We start from the raw sequence: 21,444 nt of genomic DNA, 5'->3' as shown, positions 1-21,444 counted from the left end.
TAGTGTAGTACAGTCCATACTGCAGACATAAGCAATTAACTGTCAGAGCTGAAATTAGAGCAGATGGTTCTGCCCTTAGATCACTAGTACTGCTCTGAACCTCTTGCTGAAAATGTGCAAGCCATTCACCTTCCTCGCCACTCACTTGTAATGTTTTGTTCTCTTCCTTCAGATGCTGGACATCCCACGAGTGCTAGACATGTTGAGGCAGCAGAGAATGATGATGGTGCAGACACTTTCACAGTACACTTTTGTCTATGGAGTTCTCATTCAGTTTCTCAAAAGTTCTAGACTTATATAATCCCTGCCACTTCCTGAGGAACACTGCAAGAGATTACAGGAATAAGATAACAGTTGTCCAGGCAGACCTGCTCTCGCTGGTGTTTTCCTCATCTGATGAAGTAACTGTTTAGGGCTGGTATGTGACTGTTCAGTGTGAGTCAACGTAACAGTCCCTGCAGAGCAGGATCTTCGTTGGACTTCATTTTTCCCACGTTCAGCTGCAGTCATATTAAGGAATGATTTTACTTGTACTGGTCTGTAGTACTTACATATGCTCTTTAGAGTGGTGTTACTATGAGCAAAGTAAGTATCTTGTGGAATGGAAGTGCTTGGCGCAGTTTCACTAACGTGGTGGATTTTAGCATAATGCTTAACTGTGCAAAAGCTAAGATCTGTGCACATGGGGGGAGAAACCTACCCCTTGTGAATGTCGAGGTCTTATGCAGTTTAATTTTGCTTTCAATTTTATATTTAGAACAATGTATCTGTAATTTTTAAAAATAACTTTTGGGTTCCTCTGGTATACTAAGCAAAACTTGCAGCTCTTAAGTATTTTAAGCTGCTGCTTTAAGGACAGTTAACTTTTATATTCAGCATTTTTAAACGTAAAACAAAAAAACCCCAAGAAAACACACAACCAAAAAACTTTTTTGAACTCTATAATATTTTCAGGGGAGAAGTGACAATGTTTGATCTAACTTTTCAAAAGCAATGCAGAAAACACTAGGAGAAGCTATTGATATAGTGCTGTGTAATAAAACTGACTAGTGAAAAACGTTAGCTGTCAATAACTTCCATCTGAGCGGAGGATGTTAAGCTGCAACAATATCCAAATTATTTACAAGGCTATTGGAAGCAGATGGATGAGCAAAATTACATATTCAGTATTATTCATGCTTAGAGAGCAGTTTGATTTTACTGGCTGAAATCAAAGCGTTCACAAAGGTTTAAGCACTTTTCTTGCGCTATCATTTATGTAGTTAAATGTAGAAGCTGTATTCATGCATTTTTTCATATGGTATTTTAGGAAGAGCCTTTTAAGTCGATGAAATGGGAGAACCAAAATAGGAGTAAGAAGGTGCATATTGGCCAAGTGGAAGGGATTGTATGAAGCATAAAGGAGAAGGAGATGTGGCAGCTATGATTGCTGGTTGATACAGTGCAAAGGTGACTTGTAAAAATGTTTATGTGCTCAGTTAGGAAACCCTTCAAAGCACTGGAAGTTTCTGTGGAATCCTCTAGATTACCTTGGCATTACTAGAAGAGATGTTGCTAATGCTGTGCAGTGTGGCAATGAAGGATATTCGTGGAAGTTGGTTGAGAAGACCTGCAGAACCTAAGTGCTTTTAGAGGTAATGTTGGAGATGGGTATTTTAGTAGCTGTGTAGTGGCTGAACCGATGGACCTGAAGATAAGTCATGCCTTTGGTAAATTCCATTTTGTCCCATGGGTCTGATCTAATAAGAATATCCCTAAATAATCCTTAGTCTGTGGTTTTCAAATGGAGACAGTGTGGAATTACCTGCCTTTTCAAGTGTTTTGAGATACTGGGTTGAAAGTGGCTATTCAAAAGTCAGCTATTAGTTTGTAGGTATCTGGTTTAATTTAAAAACATGTCTGTGGGTAGAACAGTCTGTGAGCATGTTTAACTGTCCATTTCCCTTGATACCTGCTTAGCAAAATGAAATGAGAGAAAGTAGTTTTGGTTTTCTTTTTTTTTAACCACTGGTGAAATTATTTCTCTGAGCTGTTACAAGGATTTGGAAGCTATTATGAATAATTAACCCCCCCTGAAAACACTTCAACTTCACACTGTATGAACCCGGTGCATTTTTTCTGCTTTCAGGCAGTCTGAATTGTTCTACTTTTATCTGCCAAATGTGAAACTGGAAGTCTAGAGGATACCAGTTACTGAAGACTTTATATAAAAATCTTGCAAACAACCCAATTTGACATTATCTTTGTTAACAGAAGTACTGAAACAAATGTACTTAGCTGCTTGTATCATGCTGTGTTTTCAAAACATTACTTTTTTTGGTCACAGTTCACTTCTATCTTCAGAAATAGGAGCAGTTAAAACAAGCAAGTTAATCCAAATTCAAAGGATTATCTGAGGAAATGTGTATCCTTTGATGTTCTGTTTTGGTTTACTGAAAGTTGTGTGGTTTAGAGGCAGTTGCTCTATAATCTGGTAGTCACAGTCTTGATTTTTTTTTTAAGCATAACACTGCTACCTCCTCTACTTCAGCTTTCAGTTCTGTCCATCAGTGTCCATATTTGCATTAATAGGTTGGAACTCGATAGACTAGAAGTTATGTGAGTTTTCCTACTGAAGAGAGCAGGGTTGCTTTGTATGTAAGCAAGTGACTTCTAGTGAGCATTGAAAATAAGCAGTTTCTGTTCTAAACGATACCAAATGAAAATGAACTACATAACCTCCTGTGAAAAAAATTAGCTTTGCAACCATTGCTTAGATATTCCATAAAGTTTTGAAGGAGAATTCAGTTTTTAGCACTTTGTTCTGAGCCTTGAAAAGGGATGCTTTTTACATGTAGCTGCACTGAGTGCTTCATGGTGTGTTGGGCATCTTAAGAATATCCACTGTCCAAATCCAGTAATAGTGTTAGTCAGAGGTGAATTTATTTGTCAAAAGCTTAAAATTCCACTGTAGGCCTATTTTGCCAAATGTGCTTCTGTTTTTATGGGGATGAAACCAGATGATTAAGCAAGATTTGAGCTGACTTTCTTTTAGAAAAGGTGTATGAAGACATTCTTGCAGTAAATGGCAAAGAATGTATTAATCTGTAGGTGTGTCAGAGCTCTCAGGGATAAATAAAGGTGCTATATACTGCCAAGAGACAGATTTGACTGTCTTTGGTGGGCTAGGTGGAAAATGCTTGTAAGAATTGGATTCTGTAAAGAGTTGGGAGAAGAACTCACAAATTGTATTAAGGGCTTCTACACATTTGATTTCTTTCTTGATTTGAGAGAGATTTGGGCCAGTGAATCTTTGCAGACTTGGGCTAGCAGCTCTTCTCTAAGAATGGAAGTCAAAGCCCTACTGATTGCAAAGATGTCACTGACTTAGCAGGCTTATCTGTAGGCTTCAAATTCCTCACTCTGTTCTGTAAGGAAGATGCTACACAGGGGAGTTTTATGTAGCACTTCAGGAGCCTGCTCATCAGTGCTTTCCTACTGTCCCCCATGAAGAGCAGAAAAGATTTTATGCCTCAGTGTCACTGTCACTGTGACACCTTTTGCACAAGTGAACAGTAAAAGCTATGTAGGGTGCCATGGTTTGTATCTAGAATACATTTAATTTAAAGCAGATAAGCAAAGCAGAGGTCCTGTAATTTCTGGATTAAAAGCTGCTCTAAGTGACCATCAACATTTAGGGGAAAAAAAAATAAAGTAATAACAAAAAAAGAGTAAAATATATGTACTAAAATGGAAAAAAAATCTTGGCATTTTGAGACATTTTGGCTGCTTTGATAATCCTGTGTATCTTCTTTGGAAATGGATGGCATTGGAGACAATGTTCTCAAAAAACACCTCCTTAAATGTAATGAGTAGGACTGTATGAGGCAGCTGCTACGTTATTCTGGTTGGAGCAGCTATAAAATTTGAGTTGCCTATAGATTTCAGTGGCCTCTGGAACAAACTTGGGAACTGCAGGGTTGTTTATCATACAGGCTAGCTATGTAATGAGACCTCAGTTTTTATATCAGTAACTGAAACCCTGGACTTAAGTAGTGGACTCATTATTATATTTCAACAGTGAGTTCACATTCTTAATTTAAAAGAAGCAACACGTGCTAAGAACTCTGATATTTTAGAATCTCTGGGGGTTTTGAGTTTGGCATTGTTGTCTTTTCAGTACTGTGAGGCCATGGTCATAGTCCAGTCCTGTGAAGCAAAGCCATAGTCCAGTCCTGCAAGATGCAAAATTCCTGCAGTTCTCACTGGTACTGTGTAGGAATTACAGTGGGCTTACTGCCAGTGAAAGCTCAAGCTTTTAAAGCACGAATACTCACATGTCTGCTTTAAACTTAAATACGATTACAAGAATTAACCAAAAGCATGCAGCAGGAATGTGCAAACATGAAGCTACAGCATCCAAAGGAAAAGTGGCTAAGACAGTTTAGAAGAAATTGTCCTGTGAAAGTATGAAATGTTGGAAGTAAAGAGTGAGGATTTGAGAAGTGGCTGGAGGCATTTCAAGGAGGTTTTGGTGTCTTTTGTGTCCACAGTAGAGCTTCTGGAAGGGTTTGATTCATACGATATGTTTTTCATGGCACGGTAGGCTAAATGAATATGTAGTCATAGGAGCTATTTTTACTGGCTTTTTAACATGTGATTTCTTGAAACTTCAGATATTTTTTTCTGAGAGGCTCTGTTATTTTTACATACCTTAATTTCCAAACATATTCAGTGTAATCTGTCAGCTCAGCTTCTGTTTACTTCCTAAAGGTCAAATTTCTCTGGTTTTCCACATGTAAAACACAGAGGGGAATAGGCACACATGCAATTTAGCAGTGATAATTTCTGAGGGATGCAGGTTAGGTTGATTGAGAAGTCTGAACACTTTATGAATGCAGCCAGGTTGTTTACAGTGGGTGTGAATTGCACCACGTTAAGGCTGGGATGAAAATCAGCCATTGTAATGTGGAATTTAACCTGTGCTTAGAAATCATGTCGCAGTGCAGCATTTACAATACAGTGATATTAAAATAATATAATACTGTGCTAAGGGAAGGGAAAACAATCACAATCTTTTAACAGCTGTTGCAAACATGTATGTAAAAAGAAAAATCAAAATATTCATAGGAAGCTACTGGGGACCAGCTAACTTGGTGCATTCTGTTGGCATCATATGTTACTTGAAGGCTTAAAAAAAAGGTTTTGTTAACTTCACTGAGCATTTAAAAATCCAGTTGCTAAAAGGCCTTTGGTTCTGTTCTTTGCTGTTTTCCACATGATGCTGTGTTAAGTGGTAAAGAATAAGTTCCAGTGTATTTTTGTTCTTTAGAAGTCTATTCTTCCTCTCTAAATAGAGAATGAAGGTAGAAAGAAATGCAGAGATCTAGTGAATAGAGTTCAAAACAGATCCAGCAAGTTAGAGGGCAAGTCTGTAGATACTGTAACTTTATTTTGGTTCAGATACATGGCAATCAAAATTACCAAATTATTCATTTTATGACCACAGTTTCAGAAGGTGCCTAACTTTTATAAAGGGAATTTAAAGACTGTTTTTCCATTTGGAAATACTTGGGTAAAATTAGGAGACTTTAAAGACTTTGCCAATGCCATTAATTTTTAAAATGATAGGAAACTTGGTGGGGCAAAACTATGCAGAACCCTCTAGTTTGTCACTTTGCCAGTCCTGGATAATTCTGACAGACAAGGTGTATGCTTCACTGTGAAATGCCCACCCTGCCTGTTGTCTTTATGGCTGACCTGGGGGGGAGCTTGGATGGAAATTTTAGAGGCTTGACCTAGCAGATCAGTAAGTATGTGCGCTCCCATACAATGCTGAAATCTCTTCATTCACTCAAAGAAATGGGGTGTTTGAAGTCCTTTCAGCACTGTTGTAGGATTGAGACCTTAATGTCAGAGGAATGCAGCATCTGGCTCCTTTTTTTTCCATTTTCATTTGATCCAGTATGCAAGGATTTCAATGGGACTTTGTTTAAAGAGTAACAAACATGAAGTATTATTTTCTAGTACTAAGCTAGTGGTTAACACGTCCATTTTTGCTGTCTTGCAACCAATACTGTAAAAATGTATAATCAAAACAGCTTTAATTCTTGTAAAACTGAAATTGGTTTGTAAAGCAATGTACAAATTGTGTTTCATAGACAGGAAAGCTTGTATTACTGAATGTAATATATGTGAAATGAATATATCATAGTCTATTTTTGCCATGGAAATAAATATTTGAAGCAACTATGAGTTTTTATTGTTCCATTATTGTGCTGCTCGCTTAACTGTGTCTGAAAAGATGAGGCTTTTAACTAACATTTGTCTTCTAGGTATGCTCAATTTGATAGCATTAACCAGCTTAAGGTAAGACAACAACATACCAGCTATCCATGTACTTGGATCAGTTTTTAAATCCTAGGGAATGTCCTGTGTGTTCAGAGTGGGCAAAGCTCTCTTACTTGGCATGGAGTCAAAATGGGAAATGTGACTCCCTAGGATCTTAAGCACATAGTGAAACCACCCAGCAGTTCAGATCAGATATTATTTATACTGATTTTAGACCTGAGGAAAAGGTCTGCTCAGACACTGAATTTCCTCTAGATCTAGGTTGCTCTAAACTATAGCTGTTATTTTCCAGCCACTGTAACATCCCCATTAGAGCATTTTGGTGACCAGAGCTTGCTGACAGGGATGCAGACTGATTCTTGGATTTGTCACAGCAGGGCTGCAGTTTCTTCCATGGGAGCTCCAGGACTTGGTATAAGAGAAATTCGGGGTTCCTAGCCGAGAGCTTTGATGAATGGCACTGAATTAGCTCTTATTCATCTCTTAGGCTTGTTTAAATCTGGAAGGGCTGTGAATAGATGAAGGTTACATGAAACTCGGCAATGGTAGGCACCTAGCTGAAAGTTTTACAGTTTTACATGCGATAGTTGCTCTGCTTAGGATCTCACTGCTTTGCTTCCCCCACCTCCTGCCTCCATTCCTTTTCTGTGAGGGGTCAATGACAGCCTGTAAGTGTGTGTGTGCTCTTGTTCTTCTCTCTGTTTAGGAGCATTGTCTGCAAGGCTGGACTCTGCATCAAGACAGAAGCTTCCCAGGACCCACAGACATGTTGCCAGTTTACCTCCTGCAGCCTGAGAACTATTTGTGGATGATCACAATTTGTGAGTGTGAAGAGAATGTAACCTGGATATTGCTTGCAGCATCAGAAGGCAGCTGAGCCACAGAGAAACCAGCAAGGGATCATCGCTCAACTACCTCACCTTGGTGAGTAAAGCCTGCTGTTCCCTTAGATTCTCTGCTCAGCCTGATTGACAGTGGGGGTAAAGCTGTGGTTGTAGCTTAGTCATTTCCTTTTCAGACTTCCTAAATCTCTACATTTGCCCATAGCATCCTGTGAAGATTTTTCCCAATCAAATTAGAACCTGTAAATAAACCTAAACTAGTTTTGTATATAGTCTGGGGGCAGGAATTTCAGGGAAATAAAATAATTCTGGTTTTATAATTCCTGACTTGGCCACATTAATTCCCTGCCTTCACAACAGTATTTTAGAATCATAGAATCACGCAGATTGGAAGAGACCTCCAAGATCATCCAGTCCAACCTATCCCCCAGCCCTATCCAGTCAACTAGACCATGGCACTAAGTGCTTCATCCAGTCTTTTCTTGAACATCTATAAATTTAGAAGGAGGCAGGGAATTAATGCCACCAACAGGCCTGGAATTATCATAGTATCATCAGGGTTGGAAGAGACCTCCAGATCATCAAGTCCAACCCTTTACCACAGAGCTCAAGGCTAGACCATGGCACCAGGTGCCACGTCCAACCTTGCCTTGAACAGCCCCAGGGAAAGTGAATAAAGACTTTTCACTGGTGTTAAGTACCTGAGAGGAAAGCCCCTGTCAAGCTTGGCTAATGCTGACAATCAGTGATTTGAAGGAGCTGCATACTTTGCTTATGCATATGTATATCTGATTTCTTTTGTCTGCATGACATGACTGATTGAAGATGAAAATGTCTTTCCATTGACAAAACTATAGCAAAAGGCTTCAGGAAATTACCAAATCAAATCTTCTAATGCTGAAGATACTATGTTAGCAAGTTTATCAGGATTTATTGATTTTTTTCCTACACCATAGCATTATAGAACTCATTTGTTCTGAAGTGACTATCTCTGAGCCCCAGAAATAGCAAGGGTGTACTGTATTTCGGTTGTTCCTTGAAGACCAGGAGCTGTAGGTCTCCAGCACTTTAAATTCAATCAGTTGCCAAGATGTTTATTTCTCTCCCTGAATTAGGACAAGCAATTCAACCTCAAACTATAAATCTTAGGGAATTGTACTGACTTGATTCCTGTTCAAGCCATCCTTTCACCCTAAAAATATGACACATTTTTTTATTTCCTGACTCTTGTGGTCCTAAAAGCTATTTTGCGGAGGTAGGCCAACCATGACAGTCAGTACATCTGATTAGATTTTCCTTGAGGGTGGCTTCTGGCTTGAAAAAGAGGTGGGTGGTCAAGAGTCAAGTTGATTAAAACTTGGGCTTCAATTCAGTTCTTGGTGGCAGTTCCAGAACGATTAAGAAGAAAATCACATGCAGTGCAACAGCTCAGACAGCCTGCTGATTCCTACTTGTTACAGTGAAATATTCCTTTGGAACATTGGGCCCTAGGTCTCAATTTTTTCCAGGGTGCTGGTGGGTGATTCTTTCTTCCTCTGGATGGCTTTTTTTAACCTTACCTGGAAGTGATCCCTACCACCTTCCATAAATGCACTGTGACTCTTAGGCTGCATAGGCTCCTGTGACACTATTCTGTTCAAATGGTGACATCTGTTTTCCCCTTCATAAAGAGAGGGGAAACACTGCATTGTATTAGTAGTCAAGATCAAAATGTACTTAGGAAGGAGGAGGAAAGTGCAATTGTTCACCAAAAATAGAAGCAAACATAGAATGTTGATGAAGAATTTTTCTTCTTCCCAAGATCTTCTTGAGTTTTAAAGGGCAGAAGGAGCTGTTCCATATCCACCTTAATCAGAAGAGTGATTGGAATCTGAATGACAGGCATTAGATGTAATAACTTTGATGCCCTGCAAAACCCCACAACAACTGGCCTAAAATAAGCATTGGTGGGTGTATGCACTCCCTGTAGTCAGTGCAGAATTTATCTTTAGTGCCATGGTGTTAGTTAGGAGGGCTGCCAAGGTGAGTTTAGCACTTAACAGTGTATTAATGCTTTCAAGCTGAAAATAAAATGCTCCATTTGAGCCTGTTTTCAAGACACAAGGTCAGCCTTATTTCTCTGTATAATGCTAGTGAATGAGTAATGATAAATAAGCATATTAGGCACAATCCCAAGCACAAATACAGGCTGGGTGGGGAATGGCTGGAGAGCAGCCCTGAGAAAAAGAACCTGGGGGTCTGGGTTGATGAAAAGCTCAATAGGAGCCAGCAGTGTGCACATGCAGCCCAGACAGCAACTGTGTCCTGGGCTGCAGCAAGAGAATTGTGGCCAGCAGGGCAAGGGAAGGGATTCTCCCTCTTTGCCCTTGTCAGACCCCACCTGGAGTACTCTCTGCAGTTCTGGAGCCCCCAACACAAGAAGGATATGGAACTGCTAGACTGAGTCCAGAGGAGGGCCATGAAGATGCTCAGAGGTCTGGAGCACCTCTGCTATGAGCACAGGCTATGAGAGTTGGGGCTCCAGCCTGGAGAAGGCTTTCAGGAGACCTTATAGTGGCCTTCCAGTATCTGAAGGGGCTGGGGAGAGACTATTTACAAGGTCTTGTAATGACAGGATGAGGGGTAATAGGTTTGAACTGGAAGAGGGGAGATTCAAACTAGATGTTAGGAAAAGGCTTTTTACAGTGAGGGTGGTGAGACACTGGCACAGGTCACCAGGAACACACTGGAGGTGTTCAAGGCCAGGTTGCATGAGGCCTTGAGTGACCTGTTCTAGTGAGAGGTGTCCCTGCCTATGGCAGGGGTGTGGAACTGGATGATCTTTGAGGTCCCTTCCAACCTAAACCATTCTCTGATTCTAATTCAGGTTAATTTACGTTCTCTTTTGAGAGAAACTGGAAATACTGCACTAATCCTACAGGCTAAATTGTCCTGATAACTTTGGCCTTGAGCTGGTATGTCCCTTTGCTCACCTGCCCCATAGCTTTGCTACTGGAGCATGCCTGAGAATGCATCATGGGTGCTCTATGGCAGGGGCATGCTCTCAGCTGTTTCTTGTTTCTTTGGGTAAATGGATGGGCAACAAGGAGCTTGTTGTGCAGATGTGGTGGAGGCACTGTCCCTGGGGGTCTTCAAGAAAAGACTGGATGAGGCACTTAGTGCCATGGTCTAGTTGATTGGATAGGGCAGGGTGATAGGTTGGACTGGATGATCTTGGAGGTCTCTTCCAACCTGGTTGATTCTATGTTCCCAAGAACAAGCTCTAGTATTGAGGAACAACCATAGAGAAAACCCATGCTATGGAAGGCTACAGAGAGATCCTGTGAAAGACCTATATTGAAGCTGAAAGCCCCTGTGTAAGGCTTAAGACTTTCAAGGTGGGAGTGGGCAACCTGCCATGCAAGCTTATTTCTGGGTAAAGGGAGACTGAGATAAGGGCTTGAAGAGCTCTTTTTTTCTCTTAAAATCCACTGTTACCTGACATGATTGTGCCCAGTATTTGAGAAGTCTCATAGCCAGCTCCCAAACCTGTGCTGTCTGTGCCTCTGAGTTGAATTTCTGTTTGAAGAAGCTGTAACTCTGAGGTCCTGCGGGGAATTCTTGTGCTGAGACAAGAGTTGGTGGCCTTTTACATGTTGCTTCACATCTTATTTGGCATGTGAGCATGCTTAAGAGTGAGAGAAACAGCTATCTGGGAAGAGCTGGGGTCACCTCATAGTTGTGTTACTCATCTTCTGGAACCAGGCTCTGGCAGCTAGGAGATGTAAGGTATGCTGCAGCCCTTGTGCCGATACTGTACGGGGAGTCCGACTGGGCTGCTGAATTCTTCAGATAACTGCAGAGAGCTCTGCACCTCGTGCTACAGATCACGCTGCCTGTCCTCTGTAAGAATGGGACAGCATAACTCTCTGGCCTGCCAGGCTAAGGCTGTGTTTCTCTCTCAAGTTTCATATGCCTCTCTACTCGATTTATGTAGCCTTTGCTTGCCCTTCTCAAGGTCTAATTTCGCTGCCCTGGTGCAGAGATGGGAAGATTGCAGTGAAGGCAGCCTGTGCCCAGTGGGGATAGGTGCTTGGCACCTGTGGCATTCCACCAGCCTGAATTGTGGTGCTGGATTAAAGCCCACACCTTTTCCAGGACAGTGTTACAGTTTAAAAAATGAATGAAAATATAATGTCTGTGTGTTGCCATCTGGGTGCTGGGCACATAGCCTGCCTTCCACTGTCTGCTTGGAATTAGCTTTAGTGGGTGAACGAAAAGGATCAGACCCTTTTTAGGAAGTCTGAAGTGAGAGCCCAGCTGCTCTGGAGGCTTTCTGTAGAGAACAGAAAATTCTGTGCGTAGTAGATCCAGCATTCTTAATTTTGGTCCCATTCACTTGACCTAACTCTTCTTCCTGCTCCTTGTGCACTGCCCGACATGCTGAAGTCCTCCTAGATTGTCTTTAAGGTGGTTGGGATGGAAATGAGCTATGGGTGCTCTACAGTTCAACTGATGATTTATCATGCCAGTGATAACTGCTGATTCTTCTCTCCCTTCCCAGCAATGCTTTATCCCTGTGACATGCTCAGCTTCCGCTGGCCCACGACCTGCTACAGGCTTTGAAACTGGATCCCTTGACTGGTTGTGACCCGTGCAGGCACAGGGGCTGGTGAGGCAGATTAATTTACCACTCACCTGTTTGCGTATCACTTGCTTTGCCACTTGGAATAGAAACTGAAGATGACTGTTTCTGAATGAAGCAGATTTCACTGCAATAAAGGAAGCACTGAGGCAGACTACTTATGTCTGATATTGTTGTTCTGGGGAGTGGGAAATAGTTTTTATTAAAGTCACTGGTTGCTATTTTGTTCTTTGTGTACAGACTAGGTGTTGGCTCCTGAGAACAACAGGTTAAGTGCCTGAGAAGTGCCAACGTTTTGGTGGCTCTAGAGACATCATGCAGCTGTAGTGCCCTGCACGTGCTTATTAGTGTATGCACCAGGTGGTCAAAAACTACAATGGGATTCTGAGGTTTCCCATAGCCCCTTGAAATGCACTCTGAGTTACAATTCTGTGGTTTTCCCCCTTTTTATTATTTCTTAGTAATTTTGCAGCTAAGCCTAAATGAAAAAAAAAAAAAAGTGTAGGTGTCTTACGTTGGTGTTGATCAGAGGTAAAATGATAACTTGGGGTTTGATTGCAGTTTTTGTCTCTTTGGTCAACCCAAGACATCCAAGCACATTTTTCTGTCATCATCATTTTTACTTCAACTGACCAAGTCCCACTTTGCTTTCTAAATAAACAGAATCCTACCTTTGAATACAAGAGCCATGATGACCAAACTGTAGGCTTTAAAGGTAAGAGAAGCTTTGGTGCATCTGAAGTAAAAGATGCTGTTATGCCTGTGCTTATCACCCACAGAAATCTGGGCAGAAATGGGTTTTTGCATGGAAGATCACAGCTGCTGACTGCTCCCAAGGTTTTTACTTCTGAAGCATTCACATGTGTAATAGTGCTGTGAGTATCTGTTTTGCTGTTGATATACTCGTCTTCACAAAAGCAACTTAAATGTGGTGAGGAAAAAACCAACCACACCACACAGCCCACACCTGACCCCCTCTTGAAAAAAAAAAGGGAAAAAGTAAAGCTTGCACTGTTGATTAATCTTATCAGTGATGCCTGTTTGGCTTGCATATCAGGCTGCTTAAGTTCAAACGAAGCACTACCTTAAAGTAAATGTGAATAAAAGGGGGAAAGTTTTATGCTGTAGATAGTCTGAATTTGCTTTTGTGTCTGCAGGTAAATGATTTGATTTTATATAGAAAACATTTATCAGGTGTGGGTTTTCCCCACTGTCTGGTGAGAGCAGCTGTACAATGAGAAACCAGTGCCTTGGATTGGGCTGACTGTGCCAGCAGCTGGGATACTGGGGTGTGTGGCCTGGTTCTTCACCAGAAATGTTACTCTGGATCCAAGAACTGTTCATAGTTACGGTTTAGGCAGACAGATGCTTTCTCTGTAAAAGGTCTGTTTTAATGAATTTGCTTACAGTTGCATCTAACCAAAAAAATGCCACTGATACTCAGCTTCTCAACAGGCAATATGGTCAAGGAACTGTTTTTGTCTATGCTTGTGTTACTCATGCTACAGGAAATGAGTGTGTCATTATTTGCACCTTTCTGTGAGGTGATGTCATGGCCACTTTGACTGCTGCAGTGTTTAGTTTTTAATTTGTGGAATTTAAATGTGAAATGCTTCATCTGTAATCAGACTCATGTTGACCACTGGCCAGTTGGCTGAGTGATCTTTTTATAAGACATGCACGTTATATAGTGTAGTGATAAGCTGGGATAAAAAAACCTTTGAATCCCATTATTGAGACCAAGATTGGAGAAGTCACACAGAATGTTAGAGGGGACCTTGAAAGATCGTCTAGCCCAACTGCCCTGCCAGAGCAGGGTCACCTATGAGTAGGTTACAAAGGAATGCATCCAGGCACATTTTGAATGTCTTCACAGACAGAAGCTCCATAATCTCTCTGGGCAGCTTGTTCCAGTGTTCTGCCACCCTCCAAGTGAAAAAGTTTTTCAGTGAGGAAGTTTTTCCTCCTACACTCCACCTCCCACATCCCCAGACATCACTGAGAAGTGCCTAGTTCTGTCCTCCTGATACTTGCCTTTCACATCTTTATGAACTTGAATGAGGTCACTCCTCATTCTTGTCTTCTAGCTAAAGAGACTTTTCCTCATAAAGGAGATGTTCCACTCCCTTCATAATCTTTCTGCACTAAACTCTTTCAAACAGATCCCTGACGCCCTTCTTGAACTGAGAGGTCCAGAACTGGACACAACATTCCAGATGTGTAGAGGGAAGGACACCAAGAGTGGGTGAAGTCCTGTCTCAGGAGCAAAGAGGCCTTATACGTATATGCACCTAGCCACACTTCAGTTTTTTAACCAGCTTCCCCCCAACTCTCCCCAGCACTGTGGGGTAAAGAATGGAGAAGGAGTTTACTCAGGAATGGAGAGTAGTTTTGAACACTGGTGAGAGGACAAATCATCCCTGCACCCTACTGAATCAGCCCTAGGGGTGTGCCTTTCTAACAGAGGGATGCAAAATCCTCACGTTATCTGAACTACTTTTCAGTGTGTCGGAGCACTCAAGCTGCAGGCCAGATTTACAAGCCAGCCAGCTGAGTGCGGCAGATGAAAGGCTGGTGTCCATCTGCACAGCCACATGTGCATGGCTAAAATAAACCCAAGTCTGCTGTCACTGTCAACAAGGGCAATTTATTATTGTGGCCAAGGCAGCCAGGAAAGTGCCTTTTGCTTTTTTTTTTTTTGGGGGGGGGGAATTATGTTCTGCACTGGAATGCTGACAACTGTGCCAGAAGTACTGCTTTTGAATGGCTTTCTCTAGAGCTTTTTTAAGACTTTTTTTTCCTCCCCAAAAAAACACTTCCATTCTTCCACAGATGAAGCAGGGGTATATGTCTAGTGAAGATACCTAACAGCCACAATCAGTCATCATGGAGGCAGGTGGTAGCTGTAAGTATGAACTGCAACCAACTGGCTTTGTCACCAGAGGAAGCAGATTAAGACCAACCCTAAGAGGTATCTGAGGGCAGGCTTTATCCAGTTCCTACAGCTTTTTATAGTTCTTCACCTATAGCAAGACAATATAACTGCTGTGTGTTTCCTTGGAACCACGAGCTCATTCTGTAGTAGTGTGAATTCCAGGCAAAAGCTGTACTCTGGTTAGACAAAGAAATTTGGGCTGATTTTGTGCAACGCATGCACTGATTTAAAATTTAACCATAAAACAGAGCCTGTGTGCTTCATTTGGTGCACAATGCATCTTACATGTCTCCTGCTAGATAGTCCTAGTCAGCAATCAGTACCCAGCTTTTTTAAAGCCCTAAACTTGATGTAGAATTCTATGGCAAAGTTGTCATTAATGCAGGAAACCGGACTGTGTAGTTCAGTGTTGTGCAGTCGGAAAAGTGTTGTGGTCTTCACTTTCCAGGAATAGCAGCTGAATCATGGACAACTAGGATTAAACAGCTTAAGAGATGCATATAAAACAAACAAAAGAGCTGTGTATTAAACAGCTGAAGAGCTGCCATATGCAGTAGCTAGAGATAAATGTAGTTTTCAGTCCAGAAAGCTGACAGGAGGTTAGGCAAAGACTGAGAGCAGCTACTACTGCAAAACAGCTCTTTATACCTATTGGTATAAGGAATAAGACCAATGAGTTCATGGTTGAGGGATGAAGAAGGGATGACTATTTACTATTTACTACCACCAGATTATCTTCAGAAAGTTGCCTGTCTGTGCTCATTCCTAACTTCACCCTAGATAATGGAAGGAAAGGGTATAGGGGTATGTTCTTATCTTCTACAGTAACTGTAAAAGGAAAAAGGTTGATGATAAGAACTTCACACCTCAGTAGGATTTAACATCAAACAAAGTTCCTCTCACAGGACGGAGAAATAGCTCCACCTCTGCCCTACAGGCATGTTGCCTACAGGGTTTTGATGTGGTTAAGTTGAATTCTTGCAGATTACAAAATCTGGGATCTTTACAGCAGCACCCCAACTGCACTAGTAATTAATTTATTGGTAATAAATTATCCCCCAATAAATTTCATAACTTAATATTCTAGATTTCTAAAAATACAGGTCTAATTTTTGATATTCTCAGAAGTTCTGAGTTGCACAATTATAGACAAAATATACTCTTTTAATAACAGACATGATATGCTTTGGACTCTTATGTTAATACAGAGATTGATTAATGCCCAACTGACAGTACTCTGCTAGAGAGATTTTGGCATCATTTAAACAGAAGTAAACTGAAAATGAATCAGATAATTTACTTCTGTTTAAGAAACAACAGTTCTCCATAGAACTAGCTCTGTCATTATTTAATACCTGAGTTTTGGCTACTATTATGGATAATCATGTGAGATATGAAGGGCCTCTGCAAAGCTTTCCTCAAGTTCATCAATTTCCTTGGTGGCTTCCAAATCACTGCCACAAGTGACCAAGTTTAAAGCTGCCTCGCATGAGGGTGAAGTGTCCAGGTTCTCCTCAGCTTTCACAGAAGAATCAGATTCTGTCACAGCATCCATCATTTCAGTGACATCTTGTGAAAAGTCATCCTTGCTCTGTGTCTGCTTTGAACTTTCCCTGATTACTGATGATTCACACTGGTTTGGTTCCTTCAGTGGTGAATCCATGGTCCCAAAGAACTCTTCACCTTCTGTAGCTTTTCTTTGCATCTGACTTCCTTCATTGATAAGCTCGAGCTCTTCCATCCTATCAAACTCTTGTAGATCCAGTGAGTCAAAGGCTTCCCAGCCTGTGTGGATTTGCTCTGTGCTGCTGCTTAGGCTGCAGCTAAGGTCTGCCTTCAATACATCCAACAAGTGGCGCATTTTGCTCTAGGGGGTGAAGGAAGAAAGAGGTGACACTGCTCCAGCCCTGCAGCACTCGTGTGCCCAGAACTCAGGGCTCGATTCTGATATAAGGGAAGGGAGGCTGCTTGCAATCACATATCTAAATGATACAGAGTTTCACCAGTCTGAGCTGACTAGTGTCTCTTTTTTTGTCACTGCCTCCTGCTCTACTGTGATCCATGAGTCTCCAACTCTCACTTACGGAAAGAGATTGTTACCTCTACCTGCAAATACAGCAGTGCATTTACGCTGTGCTTTGGAAACATTGCTCAAGTCATAGGCAGAGAGGGAGAATATTAAAGAGGCAGTACCTACCTCATTTAAGTGGTTCTTGTTTTCTTGTATGTGACACTCAAACAGTTCTTCCAGAACTCTGCAAATGAATCATTAAATGGTTTTACAGGAAGAAAAACAACTTTTAACAGACTTACACACATTAATGACTGCAGTTTTAAAATTTTACTTTGTAGCTGGATAGGAGCACTAAGATTTCTGCCTGGAGGAAAAGGACTTGGGGACATTGGTCAACAGGTGAATGAATATGAGCCAGCACTATGCCTAAGTGGCTAGAACGGCCAACAGCAAAGAGGTTTGTAACAGAGGCTTTATGTCATGGCACATTGAAGCACAAGCTAGCTGTGTGTATATATGTTCTTACAAGCAAAGAAATTATCACAGAACACTAATTCCCTTTCCTTGAGGAGTCCACATGGTTTTGACACAGCATTACAAATTTGAACACAACGGTAACCTACCTGTTAGAAAAGAGCCCAAGGTTAAGAATTTCATTGGTTACATCTTCAATGAAAGCTAAATATAAAAGCTCATCCTCTCTGCAGGGAGAATAGAAGACCCAGTGTGAAATGCTTTAAAACAGAGATGCATATTAGATAGTGCAATGCAGTAGCTTCCCACACCTTTATAGGAAATGCCATTAAGATTATCTAGTTTTTGGCACCAGCTGCTGCTTTTAAAAGATGCCATTCTACCAGGACACGCTAAGGATTTTTCAATTTGAGTAATCATCATAAACACTGTGCAAAACATCAGCCTGTTACAAAGGCTGCTAAGGTGCCCATGGTTATGCTTTCTGTTGTGGTATAGATTGGTACAGAAAACCTGAGCAAAGAACTCAGCGCAACCTAAGATGCATTCAGGACCTGCTCTGTGCTCATGAAGAAAGGGTTGCTAAATGAGAAGAGAGCGTGCAGTTCAGTTGGATGCTTTGAGTAAAAGCTTTCAAAGTTGCTTCTAGAGAATCTGGCTGCAGCTGAAAATTGCTAATTCTCAATGGAAGCTCAGAAAAATATAAGTGCTTATTTGACAGTCTCCATCCCTTTCAAACAACTCTTTGATGTTCATAATCCTTGTTAATGTGAGTTGTAGCTTTTACCTCTTTGATCAATTTTCTCTCTATCTTAATACCTCTTAAAGCCATATTGATGCCAATTGCTCTAAACTGGAGACTCTTCAAAAGTTTGGAGTTCTGTTTGGAAAACAAGAAAGAAAACCCCAAAGAAAACATTTCAGTGCTGCTTCTCCTTCATAGCATCTTTCTAAATATCCTAAAGTATCCAATCAAGCTCTATCAAATCATCCTGCAGTCTAAACAAAAAATAAAAGATGGGACACATCTTGCATGACTTCCAGTATGTAAAATTTGTCAGGCCCAAAAATTATCACTCTGGTTCCCTCTATAGTCAAGAAAGACACCTGCAGCTGATCTCTGATCCCTATACCACATCCTTCAAGATAGGCAAGAAGGAGCCAGTCCTACAGCAAAAAGACTTAAAATAGCTTTTCCAAGTTCCAGTATTAAAACATTTGTAGTGTTTCTGAATGTAACTCAAACCTTTCCTAGTTGTCACCAAATTCGAGCACAGGAATGGGGCAAGAACGCCTTTCCATGTGATATTTTGTCAATGGTCGCATCACAGATAACAGCCCAAAAAAGAGCTGGAAATGTTTGAAGTGCAACAATGGGATAAGAGATGAAGTCTATCTTCTGAAGTTAAAATTAATTTTTCACAAGGTTTAGAAGCACATGGAGATTTCAAAGCACTGTAGAACAATTCATAGTCTTGTCAATTCTTCTGTGGATTGTGAACAACAGTTTATTTGGAGCTCTCATTTCCTCTTTCAAGATCATCCGTTTTGAGGAATAGTTTCTAGTGTAACATGTTGTGAACTAGCAGCAGATAAATGTTTTAAGCATACTTACTCAGCCTCCACAATACTCCTTGCTGAAAACTGCTGAGAATACAATGATGTCTCTCTAAGAAAAAAATGAGAAGGTAAGAGAGAGAGATTCTAAAACCCCTACCTCCCATCTCACTTTCTCCTGGAGCCATGCTGTGCCATTATCCCAGTTCCTCTTGCAAACAAAACCAAAACCATCAGAACACGCCCAAACCCTGCCCCAGAAGGAAAATCCACTGCTTATAATGAAGCCTGAAAGGTTCAAGAGTATCGTAACATCTTACTTGATTCACTACTCTAATATCTCAAAAGACGTTGGTCACAGGATGTCAGGGGTTGGAAGGCACCCAAAGAGATCGAGTCCAACCCCCTCTGCCGGAGCAGGACCATACACTCTAGCTCAGGTCACAGAGGAATGAATGCAGACAGACAGACCTTGATGTCTCCAGAGAAGGAGATTCCACAACCTCTCTGGGGAGCCTGTTCCAGTGTTCTGTGACCCTTACAGTAAAGAAGTTCTCCCTTGTGTTGAGGTGGAACCTCTTGTGCCGCAATTTACACCCACTGCTCCTTGTCCTATCACAGGGAACAAGTGAGAAGAGCCTCTCCCACCCCGCCTCCTGACACCCAGCCCTCAGCTATTTATGTTTTAAATCTCCTCTAAGTCCTCTTTTCTCCAGACTAAACAGCCCCAGGTCCCTCACCCTCTCCCCATAAGGCAGTGCTCCAGTCCCCTAATCATCCTTGTAGCCCTCTGCTGGACCCTCTCCAGCAGATCCGTGTCCCTCTTCAACTGGGGAGCCCAAAACTGAACGCAGTACTCAAGATGAGGTCTCACCGGGGCAGAGGAGAGGGGGAGGAGAACCTCCCTTGATCTGCTGGACACACTCCTAATACACCTCAGGATCCTGTTGGCCTTCTTGGGCATATTGCTATCCCATGGATAATTTGTTATCCACCAGGATCCCCAGGTCCCTCTCCACAGGGCTGCTCTCCAGCAAATCACCTCCCAGCCTGTACTGGTGCAGCTTATTATTCCTCCCCAGATGCAGGACTCTGCACTTGTCCTTTTTGAACCTCATTTGGTTCCTTTTTGCTCACCTCTCCAATCTGTCCAAGTCTCACTGGAGGCTGCACAGCCTTCAGCTGTATCAGACAAGCCTCCCAGTTTGGTGTCATCAGCAAACTTGCTGTTTGTCATTGATGAAGATGTTGAACAGGACTGGCCCCAAAACTGATCCCTGGGGGACACCACCAGTTACAGCTCTTCACCTGGACCTGGCACCATTGATTACCACTCTTTGTCTTGTAACCAGTTCCTAATCCACCTCACTCTCTGCTGTTCCATCCCACACTGATGTCACTTCAGATGCTGTACAGACTTAAGAATGCTTTTTTTTTTTGAAAACTCAGATTACAATTCTTTCCTCAGATAAAAATATCTTTGCAAGAAAAAGGTTAGAGAGCAAAGCAGCAAGTCATGCATGACACTTTGGTCAGCAAGGAGGAGACTCTGGTGGGAGCCCTGAGGTTCAGGCCTGAATTTCAACACTGTCTTTGTATCATAGCCAGTATTCTAAATCACAGAATTAAATTTTCAGTAAAATATGTGGGACATAGTTCTGGTCTAAGTTCTTGGCAGATCATAGATGCAAAAGGCTGGATGTCTCAAGAGCCCTCTTCCTGAAAGGAAATTCTAATTAGAATACCAATCCATGATTTAGTTGTAGCATTGTATAAGAAATACATAATCAGCAAGCTTAGATGTAATGCTTGGACGTACACAACTAATGTCTGTATTGATATGCTTGCTTTCTTAATTGGCTTCCTGGTAGAATCTTAGAAGAAGAAAACAATGAATTTTGAAGTTAGGAAAGGCCATTGGTGTGAGAAACCCAACAAATAAAATCCCTGTGGGAACAGACTTATAAAGAGAACTGGTAGTGAAGGCTTGTGGCGGCTGTGTGAAAAGCAAGAATGAATTCTTCAAATCAGGCACCTTAGGAAGGAGTATGGCAAAGCAGCTGTTCCCCTCTCAGGCTCATTCACAGTGTATCTCCTATCTTCAGCCTATAACACAGACATAAAATCTTTATTAACAGTGCAAATAAGCAGCAAATTTTACTATATAATCTGTGATTAAACAGCCCTATACACTTTATGTCTTTTAGAAGAAACTCTGGGTAAACAGAGACATGTGGCAGCAAAGGGTCAGCTTTGACATCCAGAACTTCAGTCAGGGGCAATGGCAGTTGTGGAAGATTTCTCACCTGACAGGTACATAAAAGATGAATCCTCTGAAGGCCAGAGGGGGTCAGCATCACTAAAGTCTGGTTTGCAAAAACAGAACTCTTAAGTCACATCTCTTGAGCTGCCTCCACAAAACTAGTGGGAAGTTGCTGAATTACAGCTGTCATATTTACAACAACCAAAGAAAAAGTCAGATATGACAGTTTTGATATTAAATTAGAAGTTCTCCATGAAAGTGGAGTGAAACTTTCTAAATAATCATTTAACATCTTCTTCATGATAGCTGATGCAGATCAAGTCAGGTTGTCATTTATTTTCAGTAAAGCCATAAATACATATTCTCTCTCACCTCTCTCCTCCAATGGATAAAGCATAATTATTT

The 21,444-nt window shown here is 41.4% G+C and overlaps 2 protein-coding genes across 3 annotated transcripts in view; one reads left to right on the top strand and one right to left on the bottom strand.

Moving 5' to 3' along the window:
- PTPN21 (protein tyrosine phosphatase non-receptor type 21) overlaps nt 1-6,229 on the top strand; it is a 48,238-nt gene extending 42,009 nt beyond the window's left edge. The window contains exon 19 of the mRNA XM_064151332.1: nt 173-6,229. Coding sequence (XP_064007402.1) covers nt 173-301 — 129 coding nt within the window. The 3' untranslated portion in view covers nt 302-6,229. The remainder of the gene's footprint in view (nt 1-172) is intronic.
- Nucleotides 6,230-15,893: 9,664 nt separating this feature from the next.
- The window catches only part of SPATA7 (spermatogenesis associated 7), a 34,077-nt gene continuing 28,526 nt past the window's right edge, over nt 15,894-21,444 (bottom strand). For both annotated transcript variants that reach the window (XM_064151314.1, XM_064151320.1), the window contains 5 exons: nt 20,812-20,882; nt 18,835-18,888; nt 17,369-17,446; nt 16,929-16,986; nt 15,894-16,598 (listed from right to left, as the gene is read on the bottom strand). In XM_064151314.1, the coding sequence (XP_064007384.1) occupies nt 16,104-16,598; nt 16,929-16,986; nt 17,369-17,446; nt 18,835-18,888; nt 20,812-20,882 (756 nt within the window). In that variant the 3' untranslated portion in view covers nt 15,894-16,103. The remainder of the gene's footprint in view (nt 16,599-16,928; nt 16,987-17,368; nt 17,447-18,834; nt 18,889-20,811; nt 20,883-21,444) is intronic.

The sequence above is a fragment of the Pogoniulus pusillus genome, chromosome 1 (assembly GCF_015220805.1).
Source record: "Pogoniulus pusillus isolate bPogPus1 chromosome 1, bPogPus1.pri, whole genome shotgun sequence".
NCBI lineage: Eukaryota > Metazoa > Chordata > Aves > Piciformes > Lybiidae > Pogoniulus > Pogoniulus pusillus.
Note: the sequence above shows the minus strand (reverse complement) of the source record. Positions and strands in the feature narration are given on the sequence as shown.